A 27,018-nucleotide genomic window follows, 5' to 3' on the forward strand; every position below is an offset into this window, starting at 1 on the left:
TTTCTGTGATAATTGAAAGCTATTGTCATTGCCAATGCTTGTTTACAGAATGTTCTACCGGAGCAGCATCATTTTGGCACCACCCTTTCATGTTCTAACCATGCCATATATATGTACACATGGTCTATGTAATGTGTGTTTTTTATCATTAACGTAAAGTTGTGTGCTTGACCCACATACTTGCTGTATAACCTAAACACTTACATGAGTGTGTATACTAATGTTTTCTTCATATTAATACCTATTTGCTGTTCTTGTTTATATCTGCATTTGTGTAGATTAAGTGACTCTTTGGCTCAAATACATTCACATATTCAGTTAAATAGTACCCTGCATTTGTTTTATGACTATATATCGTGCATTCAGTTGTGCATTGAAGTATTTTGCAATGTTAGCTTGACCAAAGGCCTGAAGCATTTGGATTTAACGTTTAACCTTCAAAGCGAAAGTTGTTTGCTTTGCATGTTCTCTCCCCTGCTGGTGCAGTCTCAAGGCATTCATTTCTTAGTGAAAGGCAGATTGTGTATGCAAGATTGTGAGGCTCAGAGAAGAACAGTGGCAAGGACGAGAGGCACTAACAAACAAAGGAAGTAGCACCATTCACATGATATCTGGAGACTGGAATAATCCAACAGCATTTCTGATGCAGAGACCAGGAGATTGGAGTAGTAATAGAGGGCATCAAGTTTCACAGTGAGAAAGGTAAAAGTAGATGGACTCATGATTTAAGACTCTCAAATGTACTCTGGAGATTAACAGATGGTCATATTTTCAGTTTAGGCAGATTCCCCTTAGACTTGGAGAGGTACCGACCTCCCTGCGATATCTCCGTTGTGTGGCTTTATGCTACATAAAATTATTTATTTTGGAGAACTTCTCCAGGAGTTCTACAATGCTCATACCTGCCTACCTTACTTGATCTGATTATGGTATTCCCAATTATTGTTGTCTAGGTTAGATTTAGTTTAGATTATCTAGATGTCTGCATGCATGATTGGCAAGATGACCTCTGATTGTATCATATGGTATCCTGACCATCAAATTATTTTTCCTTATCTTCTGAAATGCTAAGGCTATTACTGCATTTCTTGTATTCTTCATGCTATTGAGACTGAACTTTGTTATACAATTTGGTCTGCTGGTAGTGATTTTGTAGTTTTACAATATATGTCTGAGGTTTTTGTGTATGTTAGTTTGGCTTTGTATTTGTAATAAACCCACATTTAACCTCATCTATCAACTTAGGTTTTCAGTGTGTACCCAAATGGGTTACCCTGTAAATTGAACTTGCGGATGTTGTCAATTCTTCTTTATTCCCCAGGCGCCTAAAAAGTTTAATTGCGCATGGAGATGTGATCAGCATTGATCATCATCCTCAACACATCGTGGCCCATTTTTAGTAAAGGTTGCACCTTTAGGTAATTTAGCACTGCATCTGCGAGCCTTTAAATTGGTTAGTAAATTCATCTAGCAAGAATCCATGTAAAACCTTAGTAAATAAGAGCCTTTGTATTTATTAGAGAATGCATGGAACTCATACCTCTGCTTCCGGCCAAGACACTATGTCATTGAATCGTTTGTAGCAAGCGTTCTTATACTGCACCCATCCCTGATCACAGGAGCCTTGAATACAGAGACACCTTTCATTGGCATTTATTGTTGAAGTTGGTGTCTGCGTGGTCGTGTGCTGACAGTTACCTAGTAATATTCAAAATACAAAGCAGAGAGGGAGGGTCTTACGTTAAAGAACAACACTCTTCAACGGTAAACATTTTAAATCAGTAATGGGAAAATATAAAATACCAACCGAAGTCTCTTCCTTAAATCCACATTATTGTTGCATCATATCCATTTAAAAACACATTAATCAGCACTCATCCACACGTCATAATATAAATTAGTTACATTTAATTCAATCTGTTAAAATCCAATGGAACGGTCGCTATCTCCCAAGCATTTCTCCTGGCATTATAGAATTGGCCATTTGTTCAACAAAGATTTGATGTATTTTTTTAATAACGACTTCTCTGTCCACAAACAGCAAACATTGACAAAAACCCTCCATAAATGAACAAGTTTATCATTGAACGAATTGCTAGACAGAATGTAATCTCTATTCTTTCCTTGCTTTAGTGCTTGGGTTGAGTTGCATTGTGTTAGCAGCAAGATTATTTCATGTGGTGGAAACGCATCCAACCCAAGTAATAATCCACTTTCTTTCTGACAGGCAAATGGTATATTGATGGTGTGAGATTTAGCAATATGTATCTGCTGTCCCAGTTTGCTCATGTAGGAGACAAATCTGTTTAACAAGACTTGTAAGTTCACCCTTGTCCTGAACATTAGGGGCAGTATTATACAGAGTGCCTCGGGGGCCCAATGGGCATTTGTGCCCACTTTGTGCGCCCACGGGGCACTCTGGTATTACTGAAGGGGCCACAGGTGCTTGTGCATCCCCTTCTGTAACACATATAGCGTTGGCGCACATAAAGTGGCAGCGCTATCTGCAGGGGAAATCTCTCATTTGCATAGGGGCATGCCTTGCCTCCGCGTCCATGCCGTAATACCGACTTTGGCGCTGGGGCAAAAAAGCCTTCAGGAGGCACACTGACAGTGCACCACCTCAAAGGTAATTCAGAAAAGGGGGTGGTGATGGACAGAGTATCTGAATTAAGCAGAACACTCCTACCCAGTCTACAGATCAGGGCTTGATCCATCACCGTTTTTTAGCTCACTGCACCATCCCAGCTCAGAACCTGGCTACATGCAAATTAGTCTGTCCTTGGCCCAGTGCATCATGGGAACAGGGCAGACCAAACTACCAAGCCAATTCTTTTACTGGAAAGGAAACAAGCTTCCGGGGACCGGTTTCTGGCCTTACAGCCGTCTTCGGCCCGACTTGCTTGAATCCTGATGGTGCAGTGAGCAAGGGACTCATGTCTGAGCATACCCTTCCACGCTTATTGTGGACAAAACGATTCAGAAAAGGGGGTGGTGATGGACAGAGTATCTGAATTAAGCAGAAGACTCCTACCCAGTCAACAGATCAGGGCTTGATCCATCACCGGTTTTTAGCTCACTGCACCATCCCAGCTCAGAACCTGTCTACATGCAAATTAGTCTGTCCCTGGCCCAGTGCATCATGGGAACGGGGCAGACCAAACTACCAAGGCAATAACGCATAACATAACATAACAAATCTTTTACTGGAAAGGAAACAAGCTTCCGGGGACCGGTTTCTGGCCTTACAGCCATCTTCGGCCCGGCTTGCTTGAATCCTGATGGTGCTGTGAGAAAGGGACTCACATCTGAGCATACCCTTCCACGCTTATGGTGGACAAAACGATTCAGAAAAGGTGGTGGTGATGGACAGAGTATCTGAATTAAGCAGAACACTCCTACCCAGTCAACAGATCAGGGCTTGGAAGGGACAGACCAATTTGCATGTAGCCAGGTTCCGAGCTGGGATGGTGCAGTGAGCTAAAAAACGGTGATGGATCAAGCTCTGCATTTCACTAGCAACCATCCCAGGAGCCTAAAACAAAATTTGCCCTTTGGACAATTTCTATGAATTCTGTGAAATTGTTCGTTCAAGGACGAATATTGGCTTCATGAAAATAAGCTAGTGAATTGCCTAATTGAAAGAGGATAACCCCAAAAACTGTTATAAAATGCCATGAAGCGGGCATGGTGGATACCACGCGAGACACTTCTTGAAAAAAGAGTTAGACCACACTTGGATAGACTCGTCTGTGTTTCCACTTTCTGTCCCAATTCTAATCAATTGAAGAAAATTATCAACCAAAATTGGCATTTGTTGAAAAATCTGGATAAATCACTGGCACAGGCTCCCCTTTTTGCTTTCAAAAAGGAAAAAAGCATAGCCAATCATATAGTACGGGCCGAGCTACCCAAACCACCTTAAGAGGTTATGTTGGACTGGCACCAGTAAGTGGTCGCCATAAATGTGGGTCCTGCACTTGATGTGATCAAACGTTGGAAGGTTCAATGTTCTCTCGTGAGGGGGTACATTAGAAACATGAAACATTCATCAATGGTAAATCCAAAGGCGTGGTTTACGGAATCCTCTTCACATGCCCCAAACTGTATGTGGGTAAAACAAGCCAGGAGATCCGCAAAAGAGTGACACAGCACAAATCCATAATTAAGAGAAATGTTGAAAACGCTCCTCTAGTTAACCACTGAAAAGCTAAGGAACATGTGGTGGGTGATCTTAAATGGACCGTGATATCGAAAATCGAAGCTGATCCACGAGGAGGTGACAGTGATTTTCAACTGCCCCAACGTGAGGCGACGCTCATTCTGAAATTTAATACTGCTGTCAATGGGCTAAATGAGATCTCAGAAATATTTAAACTTTAACCTGCAGTATCTCGGAGTTGACCCGTTTAACTGTGGCATGTCATCTCTCTCCATGCACAGGGTCTGGCACATTTAGGCTGACTGTGCTTCAGTTGTTCCATTTGGTGTTTGTCGAGCATTGTAAAGACTGCGCACCCTTCGTATAGTAATTGTTATACATGGACCCACTGGGCCCCAGCTTCAGCTTCCTTTTAAGTGGCTTAAACATGGACTTTTTGCTTAGCATAAATGTATAGTAGTCCACATAGCTGGCATGTTTAATCGTGTTAATACCATGTGGTTTAGGCTTCAGTGTCAGTAACCTGCCATAGCGGTAGTTACCATGTATGTGCGCGGAGTTTCAACTAAGATGTGCAGTTCCCATAATTCTTTGCTGGACTTGGCGCCGCGTTGCAGTGTTACCGGGGGACCACACGCCGAGCAGAGGATCTTTAGCAGACTCCCCTTTTAAACAAGGTTTGTGCGTCTCATGTTATCTCTGGTTTCTAAACACACGCCTTTGGCATAAGCAACTATGTGTTCTTTGACTGCAGTATCGCTTAAAGTGGTTATGATTCGGGCTTTGTTTATGTTGGTTCACAGAACAACTGACCGGTGAATACAGTCATGTTTTAATTGACAACAGTACCGTCCATTGATTTGTCAAGTCAAGGCGGTGATAGTCTATATGGACAGAGGAGAGGGCAACACACCGGGTGACCCCATGAGATCTAAGTTGCCTTTTTTTTGCTAGTTTCAGATTGATGTCAGAATTTTGGGAAGTGATGAGGCGTACCTAAAACAATTGGCCTCTACGCATTGGGAATCCCTTGGATTTTTGGTAAATTGGTATGTGTGTTGATGCAAAATTTGAGAATTGCCCACATCGGTTGTACAATTGGATCTGTCTAATGGGGATACCACCTGCTTCCCTCCTAAATCAAACAAGAATCGTCGGAACTGATCCATTAAGTGCCTCAATAATATTGTTTGAAGTTCCAGGGACATTGGATGACACCGCAATGTAAGCCCATTATTTCACTCATTTACGGCGTGCATTTTAATATGCAGATCTGACGGTGTGTAGGTCTACACCTTTTTTTTCATTTTTTTTTTCCTTTATGAGTTTTTCATTATTATTGTTCCATTTGCAGACATTTTGTTTTCCTTTATGAGTTTTTCATTATTATTGTTCCATTTGCAGACTGACAGAACTAGAACAGTTTTTCTCTTATGAGTAAGGTAAAAAGCATATGCAACGCTTGGGTGCTTTCATGACGTTGATTGACACTAAGGGGTCGGTGTAGTAAGAGTATATGTTTCTCTTTCTGTTATAGATTGTTATGATCCTGAGGAGAACCCTGCTAGTCAAAGGGTTCGAAACACGTCGACCTTGCCCATTTTCTAGTCAAACAAACATATTAAAAACTAAGTTGGTGTTTGTGATGCACTGTAACATGATTCTTTGTTTACTCTGTTGATATTTTGGTGCATTGCTTTATTTAAATGGGTGGTAAACTTTGATGTTGTTTGGCTGTGTGTGTTTTGTTCCCTATTGTGTTCTGCCTTTCCAAAAACTGTGAGTGATTCTGGCTTAACCCTGAGGTGAACTTTTGAGTGTGTGGAGTTGGTTATGTGTCAGGAATGAATGTTGAATTGAAGAGAGTATTGAGTGATTGTGGTGTCTCTTTATAGGTTGTGCAATTGGGAAGAAATGGTTTCTGTATTTTTTGTATTTGTTTCATTGATCATTTATTTGTATCTGTACGTATTTATTGAAAAAAGGCTAAACATTTTTTTTTTAAAAGAAAACTTTTTTTGAATGCAGTATTCATGGAACCTGGGATAGACTGGCATTGGTACCAGTGATAAAGTGGATGGTAAACAGTGTTCAGTATTGGCACTTGTTTTGGTTTGTGCTATTTTGACTCAACCTTACTGAGTAGAGTCAAGGCCCTTGGTTGTTCCTTGTTTGCATAATATGGGCCCAGGACACAATCATCATATAGCAGAGCAGGGAGTCTACTCGAGCCCACCCTGAGAGTGTCTGTCTCGCCCAGATTCAGCGAGGTCTCCAGGTCATTTAGATATAAACAAAAAGGAAAAGGGCTAGTACACACTGGCCTCATTTCAACGGGGTTGGTACATCCCCATAAGTGCCATACCTAATACAGCCCGCCACATCCTCGTGTATTTGTGCTACAAGTGAATCACAACCTACTTCATTACCTTGCCAAGCATTTTGCGCAGGCCGATGGGTGCCAAAAGAAAAATCTATATGGCTCAGTGTTGCTCGGCTATGTTACTCTGCTATGGTCCATAGGTCTGGGGTGTGGGGTTATTGTGACACTGCCACTCTTCAGGCGAATGAAAACATGTGTGTCAAAGTATTTTGTGCTCTTCTAAATCCTTGCCCTTATTTCTTTCTCACATGGAACTAGGCCTGTTAAACCTATAATATATAATTAAGCTGGCACCACTTAAGCTCGGGCCCTCAGTGTGGGCAAACGATGAAATGGCCTTAAACCAGAACATTATAACAGATTGTCTAAGTTTGGAAAATGCCCAATGTATACCCTGGTTAGTATATGTAAAATACCAATTTCCCTTGCTAGGGAGATCTGAGCTTTTAGATTGTCCACAAGCTATTATATTGTTCTCTAAACAACAACTAAAGAAACATTTCCTACCCTTTTGCTGGCGGCAAAAACAAGACAGTGAGTTGGGGAAGTAAAGAGAATCTGCCTTTATCCCATTTGTGACTATGGCCCAGATGGAACTGTATGCATATTTTCCTCCACGGCATGCAAGGAGATGTTATTTGATATGGTTGAGATTTAATAGAATGCACTTCCTGTCGCCTTGCAGAACGGACGCTGCACCGAGGATTTTTGCTGCCTCTTACCCTTCAACTTTAACTCCTACTGCTCGCGGTACCCGCTCCGCGGGTCCCGCTTCGTGAGGGGAGCCGGATCATCATCACTGAGGGGCCACTGCTGAGGGTCAAGCAGAGAGGACTGTGTGAGGCGGGGCTGCGAGCGCGGGTGCTGGGACTCTGATTCCCAGGAGCACCCGCCTGCCCGGATCGAGATCACCTGGGCTGCTCTCCCCGACCCCTCCCCCCCGCCCTTGAGCCTTTTTAAAGTGGTGTTGCTGGACAGACCAGTGGGACGCCTTGCAGAACGGACGCTGCACCGAGGATTTTTGCTGCCTCTTACCCTTCAACTTTAACTCCTACTGCTCGCGGTACCCGGTCCGCGGGTCCCGCTTCGTGAGGGGAGCCGGATCATCATCACTGAGGGGCCATTGCTGAGGGTCAAGCAGAGAGGACTGTGTGAGGCGGGGCTGCGAGCGCGGGTGCTGGGACTCTGATTCCCAGGAGCACCCGCCTGCCCGGATCGAGATCACCTGGGCTGCTCTCCCCGACCCCTCCCCCCCGCCCTTGAGCCTTTTTAAAGTGGTGTTGCTGGACAGACCAGTGGGACGCCTTGCAGAACGGACGCTGCACCGAGGATTTTTGCTGCCTCTTACCCTTCAACTTTAACTCCTACTGCTCGCGGTACCCGCTCTGCGGGTCCCGCTTCGTGAGGGGAGCCGGATCATCATCACTGAGGGGCCACTGCTGAGGGTCAAGCAGAGAGGACTGTGTGAGGCCGGGCTGCGAGCGCGGGTGCTGGGACTCTGATTCCCAGGAGCATCCGCCTGCCCGGATCGAGATCACCTGGGCTGCTCTCCCCGACCCCTCCCCTCCGCCCTTGAGCCTTTTTAAAGTGGTGTTGCTGGACAGACCAGTGGGACGCCTTGCAGAACGGACGCTGCACCGAGGATTTTTGCTGCCTCTTACCCTTCAACTTTAACTCCTACTGCTCGCGGTACCCGCTCCGCGGGTCCCGCTTCGTGAGGGGAGCCGGATCATCATCACTGAGGGGCCATTGCTGAGGGTCAAGCAGAGAGGACTGTGTGAGGCGGGGCTGCGAGCGCGGGTGCTGGGACTCTGATTCCCAGGAGCACCCGCCTGCCTGGATCGAGATCACCTGGGCTGCTCTCCCCGACCCCTCCCCCCCGCCCTTGAGCCTTTTTAAAGCGGTGTTGCTGGACAGACCAGTGGGACGCCTTGCAGAACGGACGCTGCACCGAGGATTTTTGCTGCCTCTTACCCTTCAACTTTAACTCCTACTGCTCGCGGTACCCGCTCCGCGGGTCCCGCTTCGTGAGGGGAGCCGGATCATCATCACTGAGGGGCCACTGCTGAGGGTCAAGCAGAGAGGTCTGTGTGAGGCGGGGCTGCGAGCGTGGGTGCTGGGACTCTGATTCCCAGGAGCACCCGCCTGCCCGGATCGAGATCACCTGGGCTGCTCTCCCCGACCACTCCCCCTCTTACCTAGTGATTACTATATTTAGCGCCCAGTTCTCCCGCGGCGTGGGAGCGCGCGGGAGGGCGCCGGGAGAAGCCCGGGACAAGGGCGGGACCGTCTGTGGCCGTCAGGGGCCAAAGGAGGCCGGGCTGGGCCACCCTACTAACATTTTCTTCCTAATTTTAAGTCTTTTTAACCGGTATTAATTATTCGTTATTGTTTGAGACTAAAGTGTCGTTCAAGTCCCCATATTTGGAAGGAAAAATGTTGTGGCTTGTTGATTAAGTACTGAGGTTGGTGTCAATCTCGCTCGTTGCATTTTTAACAAAATGACTTTAAGGTCTGGTAAAGAGAGGCAAGTTCAGGTCTCCACCTCCAATGGTACTTTTACTGGAACAATTGATCAATTTTTTAAACGTTCAACTGCTATACTAGAGAAGGAGATCGCCTTAGTTGAAAAACGCCTTTCGCTTGACATCATTACAGGCAAGCATTCATCACTAGGTAAAATTAATGAGGCTGTCTCCCCTGTCCCACTCTCCACGTTGAACACAGATAGCCTTCTTGATAATGCTGAGGCAGTGTTGGCAACTGCTCCTGAGACTCACACTGTGGAGATAGTGGGGTCAAACCTAGAAATTGCATTTAATACTGCGCCTGATAATTTACCAAACGTTGGGACCATTTGCCTAGATCAGTCCAGGGAGAATTCTGGTCTCTCGGACTCACCAAAACTTAATATTAGCTCTGAACTAATGGATTCCCTTTCCCAAACACAACATACACCCACTCATAACCCTGGGAAACGCAAAAGGATAGACTCACCGGACCCAGAGGAACAAACTATGGGTCTGGGATACCTCACTGCATCCCCCCCACAGCTACCTATCACTAACGCAGCTGTTCAGTCAGGGGAAGGTGAGACCATAATTAGCATTACAGAAGGGATATTTTTGGCTAAAATCGAGTTGCTTTTGAAATCTTTACTTTTACCGCTGTTTGAAAGGACAAGACTATTAAACACTAAAATGGATTCCTTAGATATGTTAGTGAAAGATAATATGGCGACTTCTAACAGAATCCTTGCCAGCCTAGCATCTACTGGTTTGACCCCTCCTGTCCCGACCATCCCGAAGCCAACCATTATGAATAACAAAGCAGGGGGTAATAGCTCTATAGCGGGACCCTCTATACCAAAGGCCCCGCAACAAAAAACTGTACCCGCTCCCAAGAAAACAACCCCCACGGAGAACTCTTCAAGGCCTAAGCCTGTAAAAAATCTTCAGGTTCAGAAAAACCCCATTTCCACTAGGGGTCATGACATAAGCCACCAGCCCAACCCCAAACCCATCCCAAAGAAACAGTGTGTGAACCTCCCACCAGAGTCAGTGCCTTATACAATCATCTTAACTGGCGTGGCTCCTCTTGGAGATGGTAAGAGGGAAACACACAAGGATCTTTATAATAAGGTTACATTCTGGCTCAATAAAAATCGGCCGCTCCCCCCCAACTTAAATCCCGAAATACTTAATGTAAGGAGGGTGGATTGGATAGGTTTTGGTAAGAAAGATCTTGAGGGGGATTGTGTGGTAGTTAGCTTTAGAGAGCCTTGGGTTGCTGAATTCATCTGCAGGGAACCAAGATTTGGAAGAGTTGGGGACGTGCAAACGTTATCGTTGCATTACTTTTATCCAGCTTTATATGCAAACAGACCCCAAACTCCGTTTCATCACACCAGAAGGAACAGGTCTAGAGGGAGATTTCATTTTGACACTCCGCTTTATCCAATGTTCTATCCCCACCTTGCGAACCGGTTTGCTCCCCTTTCCGGTCTGGAAGGTGTGGATTGACATGACATAGAACCTTTGGTCGATGGGTTTTCTAGTGCTGAAGTGAACTGCTCCCCAAATAACGTAAGTGCCCCCAGGGAAGAGACTGTCTCAGGGTCAAGTGCAATATCACAGAGGGTGGTGACAAGGGAAACATTCTCAACCAGTATTCCTAGTCCATTGATCTCTGAGGATATTGTGAACTTAGTTGTTAATACAGTAGAAATACCAACACATACCCTCACAGTCCTGTCATGGAATATAGCGGGTTTAAAGGGGAAGATGTCAGAGGCCGACTGAGGCTCCTTTATGGATTTACACGATATAATTATCTTACAGGAAAGTTGGTCAACTGACACTATCTATCGGGTTGGCTACCTTAATTATCATAAACCAGCCTGTAAAGGTCCTAAGGGACGCCCCTCAGGAGGTCTGGTTATCTGGATAAAACAATCCCTAGCTATTACTATTACAGACCTTCCTACTTTAAGCAATGACATCCTAGCCTTGAAACTATCCGGTAAAAATAACCAGGACCTTTTCCTGATTAATATATATGCAAGAGGGCAACCAGGTGGGAAGCCTGCGGGAGTGGTATCTGAACTAGACTCCCTATTGAATAATATTAGCAGAGACAAATGTGTTATGGTGGCAGGAGATTTTAACTGTTCTTTTGAACCGTTTCCCAATCTTGACAGTGGGGGATATGGGGAAATTGATCAGATCTGGAATATTCCCCTTTTGTCTATTCCTCCAATTAAAAAAGTTACGGAGGCAGTCATGCAGTGGCTGGGTCTTTGTCTTGAATGGGATTTGCGTGCAGCGAATGGAAGGACCAAATCAGACTTGATGGGAAAGGTTACATTTAATAATTCCCAGCATTCGAGCCGCATTGATTATTTTCTGTTAAGGATAGAGTTTTGGAAAATATTGGAGGACATGGAAGTAGTTACAAGACCAGAGAGTGACCATAATCCCCTGGTAATAAAATTATCAGTGTGTGAGGGTCTCTTTATGAATTCTGCAACCAATATCGTTACAGCAGATGCTGGTCTTATGAATGATTGCAGAAGGGTACGATGGGCTAGGTTCCTAGACAACCCCGCTACTATCAATAGGGTTGCTACTGAGGTCTTAGCTGCTACAAATTTGATGGTTCCCATACTTGATGCTGGAACCTCACCTGATCAAATCCGGACGATTCATGAGTCTCTTTTTATTAAAATTAAGTCTTTTTTTATCGAACCTGTAAAAGGAAGAAATAATGGCCCAGCAAAATCTAGAACTAAATGGTATGACAAAACTTGTCGTATTGCCCATAGCTCCCTGTTAACTGCTATCAAATCCAAATCGGCTACGGATACAAGGTTAGCAAGGGTTAATTATAGGAAAGCACTTAAAGTGGCTAAAACCAATTGGGATGACCAGCGTTGGTTAGACTTATATCAGGCAAGTACTTCATCTAACCAACAAAAATTCTGGGAGGTTGTGAAGTGGGGAGGGACAGGGGATCTGCATACCCCGGTAAACCATGTCCCTGCAGAGCAATGGATCAAGCACTATGAGGCGCAGTTCAGCCACACGGAACGGATCTCCCTCACTGTTAGGGAAGATGCCAGTGTGCAGTCTGAGGTGCCCTCACTTGATCACATTGTTTTTACCGAAACTGAAGCTATTTCTGCTCTTAAACAAGTGCAGATTGGCAAAGCCCCCGGCATGGACTGCATCCCTGCGGACCTCTTTAAGTATGATCAAACACACTGGGTCCCGTACATAACAATTTTAGCAAATGCGATAGCCAGAGGGACTAGGATCCCGAATTCGTGGAAAGGGGCTGAGATCTTGCCCGTGCATAAAAAAGGGGATAGATCTGATGCGGGAAACTACCGACCCATCAGTCTTATCGATGCCCTACAAAAGGTAATAGCCAGAATGCTGTTAGGGAAAATCCATACGTGGATGTCAGAAGTCGATATTCTATCTCCACTCCAGGCGGGTTTTAGGGCTCACATTAGCACAGTTGATCAGATATTAAGATTTGTTATGATTTATTGGAAAACTGTGTTACTGAGAGATGGGAAGATATTCGCTGCATTTGTGGATCTCAAATCAGCGTTCGATCTGGTCCCCAGAGGGAAGATGTGGGCAGCTTTGAGAAGGATGGGGGTCCCTACTTCACTTCTAGAACTCACCATTAGGATGCATGAGGGAAACTTTGCAAGAGTCAGATGGGGTCGTCAGGGCCAGGTCACAGAATCCTTCCCAGTGACCCGCGGAGTGAGGCAGGGCTGTGTCCTGGCCCCCACTCTATTCATACTCTTTATTAATCAGGTGGTTAAGTTCCTCTCAGATACCCCTACTGATGCTCCATCACTGGGTGGGACTAAATTTCCCCTTTTAATTTTCGCAGACGATACTCTTATACTGGCCAAAACACAGAAGGGTTTACAGGTAGATATAAATAAATTTATGGACTTCTGTAATGAGAACGATCTTGAAATTAACATTAATAAAACCAAGTTCATGGTCCTGACAAAGAATAAACCATTGAGGGGCCATGTTTTAATGAATGGGTCTAGACTAGAGCAGGTTGATGTGATGACATACCTTGGTGTTACTTTGGATTATAGGTTGCGATGGAAAGAGCAAATAGCGGCACTTAGTCTGAAATTTGCTCGCCTGTCCGGTTGTCTAGTAAAGGAGCAGAGGTGTTCCTTGACCAAAAGAGTACTGCCCGCACTTAAAATTTATAGTGCTAAAATTAGCTCAGCCATATTATACGGGGACGACATATGGGGTTGTGTGGACTTGGCTGTCCTAGACAGGATACAGAATAAATTTCTTCGAAATTTAGTCAGTCTCCCTTCCTCGACACCAGTCCTACCACTCTTGATGGACATGGGCACTTATTCCATTAAACACCAGGCCCTTTATAGGATGGTGGCATTGTGGAGACGCATATGGTCTACCCCGGAACTTGCCATGTTTGCCTTAGAATTACAGGATGTGAGAATGCAACAAGGGGCGGGTGATATATCATGGCTAAAGCAAATTAAGAATACTCTTACTGAAATGGGTCTTCCTTTGCTTTGGTCTGAGCCGGGTTCTCATACCTTTCCTTCAAAGAAAGAATTTAAACTTCTCTTTTGGCCCACGGTAAAAACGGAACACGTTGCTCTTTCAGAAAAATCGAACTTGACAGGCCAGTTTTTGCTCCATAAAGCAGTTCCCCATATAGAAACATATTGGGATGTTATCCTTAAAACATTAGATAGGAAACTATACCATCAGTTTCGTGTAGGAACACTGCCACTAAGGGCTTTTTCTAGTGGCTGGCAGAAGTCAGAGTCAATCTTCTGCCCTTGTTGTACAAATTGTAAAGAAACACTAGGTCATTTTTTATTTGTTTGTACTGCTTATCGTGAGCCACGTTATAAGTGGCTAAAACCTATATGTACTAGACTAAACACCCGAGTGAGCAGTGAAGCACTGTACATTTTGAGAACTAACACTTCTGAATGGCTATCCATCGGATTGGCCAAATTCCTTGGGTGGGCATGGCTAATAAGGATCAAGTCAGTTCATAGCACCTTGATTTGAATAATTTAAACAATATGCTAGCCTACTATTTTTCTGGTCTTTGATTTTACCAGTATTGATGATCTGCCTTTTTTATTAATACACTCTTAAATGTTCCAATAATTTTCCCTTGACGTCTTTATATGTATGTTTAATTGAGATTTTTAACTATTCTTGTTACTTTTGATTTTGCTTAGTATGTTTATACAAATATTTATGACTTTTTGACTTTGTCACACTATATTGTATTTTATGTAATTTGTGTTATATGTGTGTCTTTTATGATGAAAAATCGAAATAAAGACGTTAAAAACTGAAAACTGACTTCCTGTCTCTAGCAAAGCTTCTCATGAATACAACACATCCCATGTCCTTGTGACTCAAGCTCTCCACAGAATACACTTTGTGAGAAAGTGATCCTGTTTGCCCTGTTCACCCTCACTTGTTTACTTATTCTGGTGGTAACTGACTCTGACTATGCCCTGGGCTCTGCTGTCCAGGCCCAGAGCTCTGATAAGAAAAAATGGTAATTAGGTATAATTACAATTGGCAATGAAATACCCCTGTAAGTCCCTTATATATTAACCCCTTCGATGCTCATGACGGAACGGTTCCGTTATGAGCCCGTTGGCTCATTAGAACCTTCAGCACAGCGCGAGAATTTGCGCCGCGCTGAAGGTGATATGTTAAGGCAAGGGGAATTCAAACTACCAATAAGTCCCTAGTATATAATAAGGCAGGGAGGTTTAGAGACTCAGCAGAGTTCCTATACTGAAGGATGCACTGCTGTGGTGCTCACTATTATAGGCAGCACTGCTTTGCAGACTGTCTTTAAAAGTAAATTCTATGCAAAGTTGTCTTTGGAATTAACGGTACTTCCCAAGAGGAATTCTACTTTATATTTACATATAACTCACAACTAAGGTCTCCACTAAGTGCCCCAGGAGTGGGGTGCCATTTACCCATAAGAAGGGATAATCCTTGAGGAGGAAAAACTTCCAATTTAATTTTCCCCATTGTAGATATTTAGCTCTGTAGGCTTATACTGGAATATTTTATTGAAGTTTAAATATTGCTAGGAAGGAGTTAAAAAGATGTCCTTCAAGGACAATAAATATTGGTGATGGTAAATTCAAGAATGTGCCACTGTTGAATGTATCAAAACTAATATAGAAGAGAAGTTATAGGACTTTCTTTTCCATGCGCCTCAATCCAGCCTTCAAGCTGCCTCTGATGATTAGTCAGCCTTAACAGGCTTAGCCAGACTGTTTTGACGAGGTGATAAGTGACCTGCATAGAGCAGATGATATCTGATGGGGGGAGCTTTATAGCTGCAGAAAGCAGGTCAGGATGAGGGATGGGTAATTCAAACTGGGCTTCAAAAAGATCAGGACAGTAAGGAATGACAGCCAGGCCTACCCCCTCTTCCAGTACCTCCCAGCCAGATGGCAGGCCCGAGAATGGAATTTCCTGAAGGTCTGTAGGGGAAGTGTTAACAGAAATGAACCACGGAAGTAGGTTTAGCCAGGACTAACTCTCCTGGGGAGGAATTCTCCATTTTGAATTTTAAATGTCAGTGCTTTGTGGGACAAGAATATGCCACACTATGTAGGAAGCTACAATGCTTTTGGGTGGCACTCTGCACCTCATTGGACAAGGGTGCCCCCTGCTTGTAGCTCCAGATCATTGAACAAATATGTGAGAGCTGCATAGCCACTTGGCTTTGCTACCTGAATCTACAAGGAGAAGTAGGACTGCCCTGCTGGAACCCTGGTCTCTACCCCAAAGGTTTGCAACCAGAAGGACTGCTCCTGCTGATTAAGTAGTGGACTCCTGAAAGCAACAGATTATCATAGCTTTCCTGCACCATCTCCATCAAGAAGTCCTCAGCCTTGGGTGCGTCCAGTGGATTTAAGGATTTGGCCAGATGCGTTGTGGGAACTGTAGCACCACACGTCCAAGGACTATCTCAGAGTTTCTAGACCTTTGGAATTGTGTTTTGAACCCTTTAAACCCTCATGAGGAACTACAGGCAGATGTTCCTGAAGTTTAGACCGTCTTTTGTAAAAAAGCTCTATAGGTGGACCGACCTAACGTGGGGTCAAGCCATGGTGCGAATCCGGCTTGATGAAGTGCCTTGCTCACCGTCGAGAGAAAATCATCATGAAAAGTTTCTAAGTGTGAAGGTAAAATTTTGACCAGGGCCTCCCGCTTAGTATATTCAACCAGGGTTCCATTGCATTGGATTCAAACTTTGACTTTGTCCCAGTCAAGTGCGACCAGATGTCCCAGGTTAACGCTGTATGTTTTTAAGAATGTATATATAAGGTACCATATATTGAATTTTTGTCCTTTTGGTGTCATTTTGAAGATAAAAACATTTCCTATATTTATAAATTGGTGTGAGATTTTTAATGTGATGTGGCGTACTTATTTACCTTATTGGTAATTTTAAACTGTCTACATACCTGTCTCCTGAATTTAGTCTGCCTGCTTGCAGTCAGCTACCTAGGGTTGAGCCAGAGGCTAATGTATTAAAACCTTTACTGGACCTTATATTGTATTGGTGGCCTTATTGCTAGTGATACGTGCATACTCACCCTTACTAAAATCCATCTTCCACCACACTTCATTTCTTTTTCTTTCGCAAGTTATATGTTATTCCTAGGAAAAGGTTTTCACTCCCACTCTTGAGGGCCCACAATGTTAGGTTATGACAGCCCGCTGTGCACCAACTACTGCTGTTCATCCCAATACACCTGTTTGAGGGTGTATTAATTCAACTCTGCGGCTGGTAGAATGAGAAAAATGGTGGGGAAATAACTGGATGTCATACTCTGGGGATAGACGTGTGTGGGGGCAACCTTGAAGGATTACCAGTGAAACGTAATTAAATTGTACCTTTTTGCATATTGTGGTATTTTCAGCATGTTTCAGTGGAAATTTCTTTTAAGTGGTATATTGAATCATCTTTGGTATTTTAAACATGATGCATGGCTGTGTATGTCTTTGCTTTTATGCATATATGTTTTTCGATCAACTGAATTAAGCTTGTTATGACTGACTGATTCACCGATGGAATGGAACGTTGAGAGGGTCTATGGATGGTTAAACGATGAATGAGTACAATGACTGACACTACAGAGGATTGAAGGGTGAAAGAAACTCTTCTAGGGTGTGTTGAGCTTTACTCACATAAGCTTCTGGGAGATTTGAAACAAAGTGGAGTCAAGGGTTTTTCACTCTTTCAGAATGATTCTCATGGAACAGCTTATTTGTAAAATGGAGAAAACACTTCAACAGAGCACCTGAGGCTTCAGGAGCACAAGAGGGGACAGGGGGTAGGGGGGCAGGTGTTCAGGACAGGATCATGACTGGTAGGTCTCAGGACAGGTTTGGTTTAGGGGTGGCTGAAGTTGTGAAATGTTTTCCCTTTTTTGAACTATTAGAGATTTTGAGGGTAGGAACGATCTGGTAGTTTTAAAATGTGAGGGCCAGCGTCAAACCCAGTCTGCTTCAACAAGAAACAGTTCCCAGTGCTTAAGAGAGGCTCCCAGGTCTCTTCACCTCCAGCTGAGACCCTGGAATGGAACAAGGCAACAGTAGGGAAATCTGACATGATTGACAAAATATGATTATCTGGCCTTGGTGTCTGCCTCCTCCGGTCGTGTCTGAGGCTGGTAGGTCGATTCAGGCAGTGCTTAATTTGAGTCAGTGGTTGCCGGTGTGAGAAACCGGCATCCATTTTTGGGTAGTGGCACTTATTTTTCCCACATCACATAATTGCCTGAGGGAAATACAGAAGGAAGAGCAAGACAAAAAAAGTTATTACGGGAGAAATCAGGAACCTGCAATGGTGGAATGAAGGGGCAGGAAGTGTCTGGTAGTGCATTAAAAAGGGATGAGGTGGATTGAAGACCATGTAGCCTTGATATTCAGTGCACCAACGCTTAATTGCACTGGCTGTGGGCTTCTGGGCAGAGCTTGTGGCCCCGGCACTCAATCTTTTACTAATTAAGCACTGGTCTCAGGCAATAAGCAGTTGAGCGAGTACTTGACTGTGTAAGCGTAAGAGCAGAACTCCGCACTTTTCACAGGTGATGCCGCCATCTTTCTCTTTTACATTCACACTGCATGCAGAAGTACAGTGATTGCCCAGCCTCCCTCTAACAACATGACATGTGCATGTCTTTGATTGGCCAAGATGAGAGCCTCATTTCCGGCCTGACTGCATGAGCAAACATTTGCGTGGCCAACCGTCTCCACCTTGAATAGAAATACATCGTCTGCATGTAGATCCACCAATTAAAAATTATAAGGGATGAAGAGGTGAGTTAACAAGAATGGCCAGATAAATCCTGGGGCCTGTAAAAAGAGATTAAAGATGTCACGCATAGATGACTTTCCAGAACCTTTGATGTAAGACAAATATGTTTGACGACTAACAACCCCACTCTGGGGTTCTTTTCTGTGGTGAGCCAGAACTTGGAATCACTGGTTTGGCAGATGCAGGACTAGCCCTTAATACCTAAACCTAAGCTCCAAGCGCAGTATACTCCTGCGACAGATAGGACTGGTCAGTTGCATAATGCGAAATGATAGGGCCCCCTTCAGAACATTATGTGTGGCCCCTCAGGTTTTCATACCTCACAGACATCCATAGGTTTTAGACTGAATGGGGCCCTTCTGAAGGCAGATATACTCCATCATTGACACCCCCACCCCCTCTCCCCCACACTCCCAATGACACCATAGAAACACTCCTTGCGGGGCTCTAGCAACATCAGACTTCATAGAGCACTAGAAGAGACACTCAACCCAAGGGTGGAGAGACACCTTCCCTTTCATCAACGCCCCACAGTCTAACAGATATTAACTGCTTAAATATTGCTGTACCTGAATGATGCAAATAGTTAATTTAACAAATCACGTGATAGAAAATAAGCTACATTTAAAAAATTGTAACAAACCTCCCACTGCCAACAAACTAAGTAGCAGGATAAATGTCATCATGGTTTCTGGAAAGGAAAAATATAGGAAAGAAGTTAGTTATTTGTTATGGTTTTGCTGTGCAGCACAATAAAAACTAAGGGGCTTATTGACGCGCCTCTTGCACCACTTTTGCATCATGTTTAACATGGAAAAAGTGACGTACCGGTGGCGCAAGGGGCTTGTAAATAAGCCAACTAGCACTTAAAAGGCAATGTCATGTTCTGAGATATTCAGAAAGGCGCCCAGTTCAAAATTGCTTTGCATTATAGGGTAGTTTTGTGAAGGACATGGACAGGAAACTAGAGTGAGGCCTTTTAAAGCCCTGTTTACTGTCTTTTTGTGGCTCTCATTTTTAATGACCGTGAGAACAGGGGTAGCTGATACAGTGTCATGGATAGCTAAGGGCAAGGCAGGTATAGCATGTGCTAGCCTGGGCTCTAAATGACAACCATGTTTCTCTGGTGTAAACCTGGGCACTTACAGCCAGATTCATCAACACAAATTGCGATCGCAATAGCTGCGAAATAGCTATTGCGATCGCAATACCAAGAATCGCAATTCATGAAACAAAACCTGACCAAAATGCGAATTGAATTCGCAAAACATTATCTGCGACTTCGCAAAAATAATCGCAGAATCAAGGTGGAACCCCCTTTGCGATTCGGAAATTGCGAGTTCCCAATGATTCTGCGATTCTAATTGCGAATTCACAAAATAACCGCAAACCAAATGCAGGAAATATCGCAATTAGCGAAAATCCTCAAAATCGCTATTTGCGAGGCGCAAATTAAGGAGAACCCAAACCAGGTGGTAACCATGAAGTTAAAAAAAATTATGAAAAAAAACTTCTAACTAGCCACAGGTGCGGGGCTGACCAAACACACTTAAGGAGACACAGTAGTAGCATGAGGACATTCACAATGCCAGGACTCTACATGGTGGTTAGGCGGCGAAGGCTCCAGGCTGCAGCAAGGAACAGACGCAGGATCCAGGAGCGAATTTTCCGCCAGCGGGTCACACTACTGGGCCAAACTGATGAGGAAATCTACTCAAAGTACCGGCTGAATGGGGCAATGATTACAAAGCTCATCCGGGACCTTGACCCCCAGATACAGCACCCAACGAGGAGGACCAATGCCGGGCCCACCCATGTCCAGGGCTTGTGCAGCCTGCACCTCCTGGCCTCCGGAAGCTTCCAGGGGATAGTTTCCATTGCAGGGGGGATCTCCCAGAGCACCATGTGGCGCTGCCTAAGGAGTATCCTGGATGTCATGCTGACCCGGCTACACCATTTCATTAAATTCCCAACCACCCAACAGGACTTGAATCAAACCAAGCTAGAATTTTACAACTTAGCGCAATTCCCCCATGTAATTGGATGCATTGACTGTACCCACATCCACATCTGCCCACCCGCAGAGACAGAATACATGTACCGGAACCGCAAGTCCTACCACTCACTGAACATCCAGATGGTGTACAACGCTAAGACAATCATCATTGACATAGTGGCACCATACCCGGGGAGCACGCATGACTCCTTCATATTCCGGCACAGCGGCATGCACACACGACTGGCCAGGGAGACTATGGCGAAGGACACCTTCTAGGTAAGTACACGTGCCAACAAACAGTACATCGAGACCATGTAGCTGCGCATGACAGGCACTCACCCTCTGCTCCTTTCATTCAGGTGACAGCGCCTATGGCCTCGTGAGTACCTCCTCACCCCATACCTCAACCCTGCCACACCACAGCAACGGCGTTACAATGCTGCACACATTTGCACTTGAAATTGCATTGAGCGGACATTTGGGCTTTTAAAGAGCCGATTCCGCATTCTACACAAGACTGGTGGGGCCCTCAAATACCAGCCTGAGGTCTGCTGCTGCATCGTGGCCGTGTGTGCAATACTCCACAACATTGCTACCAAGCGGAGGATACCTGTGGATATCTCTGGCAGTGAGTCGGAAGGGGACAACCGCCAACCTGCACATGTGCATTATGCACGCGGGAAGAATCCTGCTGAAGGACACAGGCGCCGCAACCAAATCACAATGAACTGTTTATAGTGCAACAATTCCCCTCACACAACACTGCACTCATGCATGAGAAATGTGATAATGACATGAGTCGGATTTACGTGTGACCATAAATTCTTATTGTTTATTCACAATAATGTGTACTTCATTTTCTTTGATATGACATGCAAACTGTATTCCGTCATACAGCCCCATGAAGGGGTAGAGGGCTTGCTTGTGTAATCAGCATGGCCCTGCGGGTGGAGTCCAATGTGTCACTGGCACCTCCGGCTGGACACACCCAGTCGCCTCTCCTTGTCCTCCACAACACTGTTGGCCCGTGATGCTGCAGTGGGCCTGCTGCTGCGGCGGCGTTCCGTTACCAGCAGCAAGGACATGCTGCTGTGACTGGAAGTGCCCTCTCTGGCATCATCCCCCCCACCTGCTTGACCATGGCCAGACGCCTGCATACTCTGCACAGCTGTTGTCACCTGATTAAGGGCCCTGGTGACGTCCTGACAACATTGGACCATTTGCACCTGCATCGCAAGGGAGCGGCGTGAAAGTTGGGAGGTGGCATTTCCAATGATGTGATTGGACTTGGTGTAGGCTGACAGGCGGGTCAGCAGCTGGCGAGGGCGGCGGCGACGGCGGGTGATATCCTCCTGGGATACCAGGATCTGGCTGTTTTCACGAACAGCTGCCGTCACGCCCTCCATGCATTCTGTGAGCTGGCCCACATTTCGCGCCGTCTTAATCAGCTGCTGGTGGATGTCTGCTTAGTGACGCGCCTGCTTCTGGTGTACTGCAAGCATGCGGCGTTCTATGGTCAGGCCAGGATCCCGTACTTGTACCCCCCTGCCAGCACGTGTTGAGGCGTCACGCTGCTGGCGCGTCAGTCCGCTGGACTGGGATCGCACTGTGGCTGTGCGCCTTGTCTGCCTCCTGGCTGCTGGTGGTGTGGCCTCAACCACTTCCATGGGTGTCACTTGGGGTGGTTGCTGGGCACCTGTGGCTGCAGGGGTGGCCCTGTCCACATGAGGAGGTGGTGGTACTGCTGCTGGTGGCTGAGATGGTCTGGGTCGTGGTGCAGGATGGCTCTCACCCTCAGTGTCCTCTGGGTTTTCCTCTATGTGTACGGCCTCACTGTCGGTGCTGGGTTGTTCAGACACACCTGTGATGTAAATGGGTGCATGATTAATGATATGTATCTTGCACAGGAGATGTTGCTACATACATGCAGGTTTGCATTCCCTGACTGGCTTTAGGAATTACTTTCAATTGATTGATTATCAAATAGCTAGCTCTGGAGTCATTGGCATTGTTAGGGGACGGGGTCGCAGTCGCATGGCACTTACCCTGGGATTGTTGGGTGGGTCGGGAGGAGTCCAGCTGGGTAACCCCCACGCAGGCTGCAGGATTTAGGGTGTCCTCCTCAAGGTCTTCCAGTGGAGTGTTGGGTGCAACAGTGGGCTCTCCTCCTCCGGTGGCAAGTCGCTCCCCCAGCCTCTCAGCGATACGCTCTTTGGCACGCCCTCTGAGGTCGTACCACCTCTTTTTAAATTCGTCGATGGAGCGCTGGGTCACCCCGACTGAGTTAACCTTTGCGCGGATGTGCAGCCAGATGCGGCGCTTGTCCGCCTCAGGCACCCTCAGGGAGTCCTTTCCAAAAAGGCGAGCATGGTCCTTAGAGACTCCCTCAATGAGGTACTCCAGTTCCAGCTCAGAGAATTTTATTTTCCTCTTTCTTCCTTGGGCACTGCTCCCTGCTGCTTCCTGGGACATTGTCAGTTGTTCTTTGTGTCCTGGTGTGGTGCTGCAGGTAGTCTGTGGTGGAGCTCTGGCCAGTGCTGCTTCTACTTTCAGGCTCAGTGATCAGAATGAGGGAGGGAACAGCCTACTTCCTGGTTGTGATGTCATCATTGGGCTAGAAATGCGACTTCCCGTTTTTGCGATCTCGCAAATAGCGAGATCGCAATTTGCGATTTCGGTAACTGCGAGTTTGCAATTTCTACATGGTCAACGGACGATTCTGTGATTTTTCTGCGATTTAGCAGAAATTGCTATCGGCAAATGCAGCCGATTGCAATTCGCTTTTTGTACTTGCTTTTCTTGATGCATCCCATTCTGCGAATTCTAAATTGCGATTCGGTATTTTTCGCAATTTAAAATTCGCAGAATATGGGATTGATGCATCTGGGGGTTAGAAAACAAAAAATATCTTTTAAATGTCTGCACTACCTTAGCATACGTCTGTGCATGGTCATTGTTTACCTGATCAACAGAATCAGCCTATAGGGAAGAAAAAGAAAAGGCCTATACGTGTGAGCTGTGATATTTGGAGCAGGAAAGGTTCAGTTGGCCTTTTTTGGGCTGAAAACAATTCTGTGGGAAAAGCTCATTTTAGCCAGCTTCCAGCAAATGGTTCATAAAAGAAACAGTCTGGGATCAGTCTGAAGAAAACTATAGGAAAGATGGCAGACAAAGAAATCAAGACATGAGAGGTGTGGAAAGAGACTGCAGTCTAAGTGCTGAACGAAAATATGGATCGAAAGAACAATTGTCAGAGGTTGTGGAAGAGGAGATATGGTAGCTTGAATGGTAGTAGAATAGGTGTGGTAACTTGAAGTGGTGGTAGAAAAGGTGTGGTAACTTGAAGTGGTGATATAAGAGGAGTTAAGGTATGTAGGGGAGTAGGATCTGCTTCTTATAGTTACCCCCACTTTTTGCTGATGTTTTACTGTTTTCGACTTAGACTGACTGGGATCCTGCTTTCCAGGACCCAAGTCAAGCTGCTTTCTCCTCTAAATTGATTGCATGTACTTTAGGTACACTCCAGATTGGATACTGGGGTACCCTTATCAGTCCCTTTTATATATGGCACACTATGTACCTAGGGCATAGGTACCCCAGAGGCACTTGGGCTGCAGCATGTATTGTGCCACCCCTGAAAGACCATTCAAACTCACACCACAGGTTTGCTACTGCAGCCCGTGTAAGGTGGTGCATGTTCCCCTTCCTTAGATATAGGTTCACTATATCTTTCCAATATCACTGCCCTAAGGCAGGCCTCATCAATCCTGAAGGCAGGGTGCTAGGTTTTATGTGCGAGGGTGCTCCTACATGAGCAGAGCTACTCTGCAGCCTTCGGAAACTATTTTCTGTGGTTGTTTGTGATGCAGCCAACCAGGTATATTTAAGTGCAATATAACCTCGCGGTAAATGCTAACATTTAAACGGTTGCTTGGAAACATGTTGTGTTTGGTGTCAAACACCTTGGAATCATACCTCCCCGCCAGTAACTGGCAAGGGATGTATGATTCTACCCTCCTAAAGGGACATATGGGACACACCGGCACATCTGGTGCTAGCTTTCTCGACCTCGGCATCACAAAATGTATGCTGCCAGCCACAGAAACGAGTCTAGCTTCCTGCTGCTGAGGCAAGCTCGAGCAGGGGAAGTCTTGACAATAGGTTTCCTTTTTGCTGTGACCACCTCCCAGACAGGATTTAGTGTATTGGGGCTGGGTGGTTGCACTCTGAGACTGTTTGACGTCTCCCCTGGGGGCACATTTGGTGTCCCTGTGCATAGCCCAGTTCAAACCCGTTGCAGGAGCCAATTGCTCCTGCTCTGGTGCGAAACTGGAAAAGGACTTGTGTGTAACCATCCCTCTGTCCTGACCTCCCACAGGTGGGTCCCCAGAGTTTGTCCCACCCCTTCCTTGGATATAAAAAAGGAACCCTGATTACAGGATTTTAGATTTTACCTGGACTAAACTCTGCAAGCAGAAACCAAGTACTTGACGATCTACACTACGCTGGATGACTGAAGAATCTCCCTTGGAGTGAAGGAGTTACTCCCCTGCGCTGCAGGCACCTTTATTGCATCTGGCCAGTTTCCATCTCCCAAGCTCCTGAGGACTTCAAAGATTTCTGAAACACAAGATGTAGGTTCCTGTGCATCTCTGGGGTTGATCTGCCCTCTCAGCAATTCTGAGACCGTGCAACCCGAATCCCTGTGCACAGTGTCCTTTTGCAGCATCATATGCTTTTTGGCAGTCCCTGGGGCTGTGCTTTGGGCTATGTGTAGTCCTGACCCAGAGCAGTAATTGCACTGAGGATTTCCGGCATACACTCCACAAGTGTTCCGTGGGATGGTATTTTGTGATTTAGCTTGAGGTACTGTTGCGATCCCTGGTTCGTTGGCCTGTGCGTCTCTGCGAAGGTAACTTTGACTTCTCTTGGGCTTTCCTGGTTGCTCCAGATGGCCCTGACTCCCCGTAGCTTGGAGAGTCCCCTGGACCTTGCTGGTCCGCACAGGGCCGACTTTCCTCTTCCTGCATGGGTTGCATTTGCCAATGCTTGTTGGTATTAAATCTGGACACTGACCCCTCAGCACTCGACATCCTTCATGGGACGGCTCACCTTCAGACTTTGGTTGTCGTCAACGTCTCTTGGTCCCCGTGGCTGCAGAGTTAAGCTCCCCGTCATCTCACCTGAAGCACCCGACAGTAGTGGGCATTTGTCTACTGAGCCCCTGGTCCCCCTGAAGTGACCCAGACTCTGTCTCCTCTGCTTTCAGGTTCTTCTCACCTCAGATCCAGGCTTGGATTCCACCAGACATTTTTCATCTTCCCGGCAGCAGCACTTCTTTGAGTCAAGCCATTGAAAACGACAAAGGTTTCCGACATCCATTGACACCTATGCACCCGGCTCCCCTGGGATAGATAACACGGGTACTATGGTATTCCCAAGGGTGCTGGCCTTAGAACCTTCTATGTTCCAAAGGTTTTGCTTGAAGTCCTCACCGAAGTGTCCTTAATCATTAATTTTCCAACCGCTACTTTCCCATAGAGTTTTACAGAGCTCGCTCCTTTGTTCTCACACTGCACCCGTCCTCTGTCGGTCCCCTATGTCACTAGCTTGGGTGGTTCCTTGGGGTCCCAGAGATTCTATGTGCTCTAGACCAGTTTCCATCTCCCAAGCTCCTGAGGACTTCAAAGATTTCTGAAACACAAGATGTAGGTTCCTGTGCATCTCTGGGGTTGATCTGCCCTCTCAGCAATTCTGAGACCGTGCAACCCGAATCCCTGTGCACAGTGTCCCTTTGCAGCATCATATGCTTTTTGGCAGTCCCTGGGGCTGTGCTTTGGGCTATGTGTAGTCCTGACCCAGAGCAGTAATTGCACTGAGGATTTCCGGCATACACTCCACAAGTGTTCCGTGGGATGGTATTTTGTGATTTAGCTTGAGGTACTGTTGCGATCCCTGGTTCGTTTGGCCTGTGGGTCTCTGCGAAGGTAACTTTGACTTCTCTTGGGCTTTCCTGGTTGCTCCAGATGGCCCTGACTCACCGTAGCTTGGAGAGTCCCCTGGACCTTGCTGGTCCACACAGGGCCGACTTTCCTCTTCCTGCGTGGGTTGCATTTGCCAATGCTTGTTGGTATTAAATCTGGACACTGACCCCTCAGCACTCGACATCCTTCATGGGACGGCTCACCTTCAGACTTTGGTTGTCGTCAACGTCTCTTGGTCCCCGTGGCTGCAGAGTCAAGCTCCCCGTCATCTCACCTGAAGCACCCGACAGCGGTGGGCATTTGTCTACTGAGCCCCTGGTCCCCCTGAAGTGACCCAGACTCTGTCCCCTCTGCTTTCAGGTTCTTCTCACCTCAGATCTAGGCTTGGATTCCACCGGACATTTTTCATCTTCCCGGCAGCAGCACTTCTTTGAGTCAAGCCATTGAAAACGACGAAGATTTCCGACATCCATTGACACCTATGCACCTGGCTCCCCTGGGATAGATAACACGGGTACTATGGTATTCCCAAGGGTGCTGTCCTTAGAACCTTCTATGTTCCAAAGGTTTTGCTTGAAGTCCT

The 27,018-nt window shown here is 45.9% G+C and overlaps 1 protein-coding gene across 1 annotated transcript in view; it reads right to left on the reverse strand.

The window, feature by feature from the left end:
* LOC147734876 (alpha-N-acetylgalactosamine-specific lectin-like) overlaps window positions 1–27,018 on the reverse strand; it is a 124,130-nt gene that overhangs the window by 92,021 nt on the left and 5,091 nt on the right. The window contains exons 2-3 of the mRNA XM_086952519.1: window positions 19,096–19,143; window positions 1,541–1,698 (exon numbers count right to left, since the gene is read on the reverse strand). Of these exons, the coding sequence (XP_086808645.1) occupies window positions 1,541–1,698; window positions 19,096–19,138 (201 nt within the window). The 5' untranslated portion in view covers window positions 19,139–19,143. The remainder of the gene's footprint in view (window positions 1–1,540; window positions 1,699–19,095; window positions 19,144–27,018) is intronic.

This window comes from Lissotriton vulgaris, chromosome 1_2 (assembly GCF_964263255.1).
Source record: "Lissotriton vulgaris chromosome 1_2, aLisVul1.2, whole genome shotgun sequence".
Taxonomy (NCBI): domain Eukaryota; kingdom Metazoa; phylum Chordata; class Amphibia; order Caudata; family Salamandridae; genus Lissotriton; species Lissotriton vulgaris.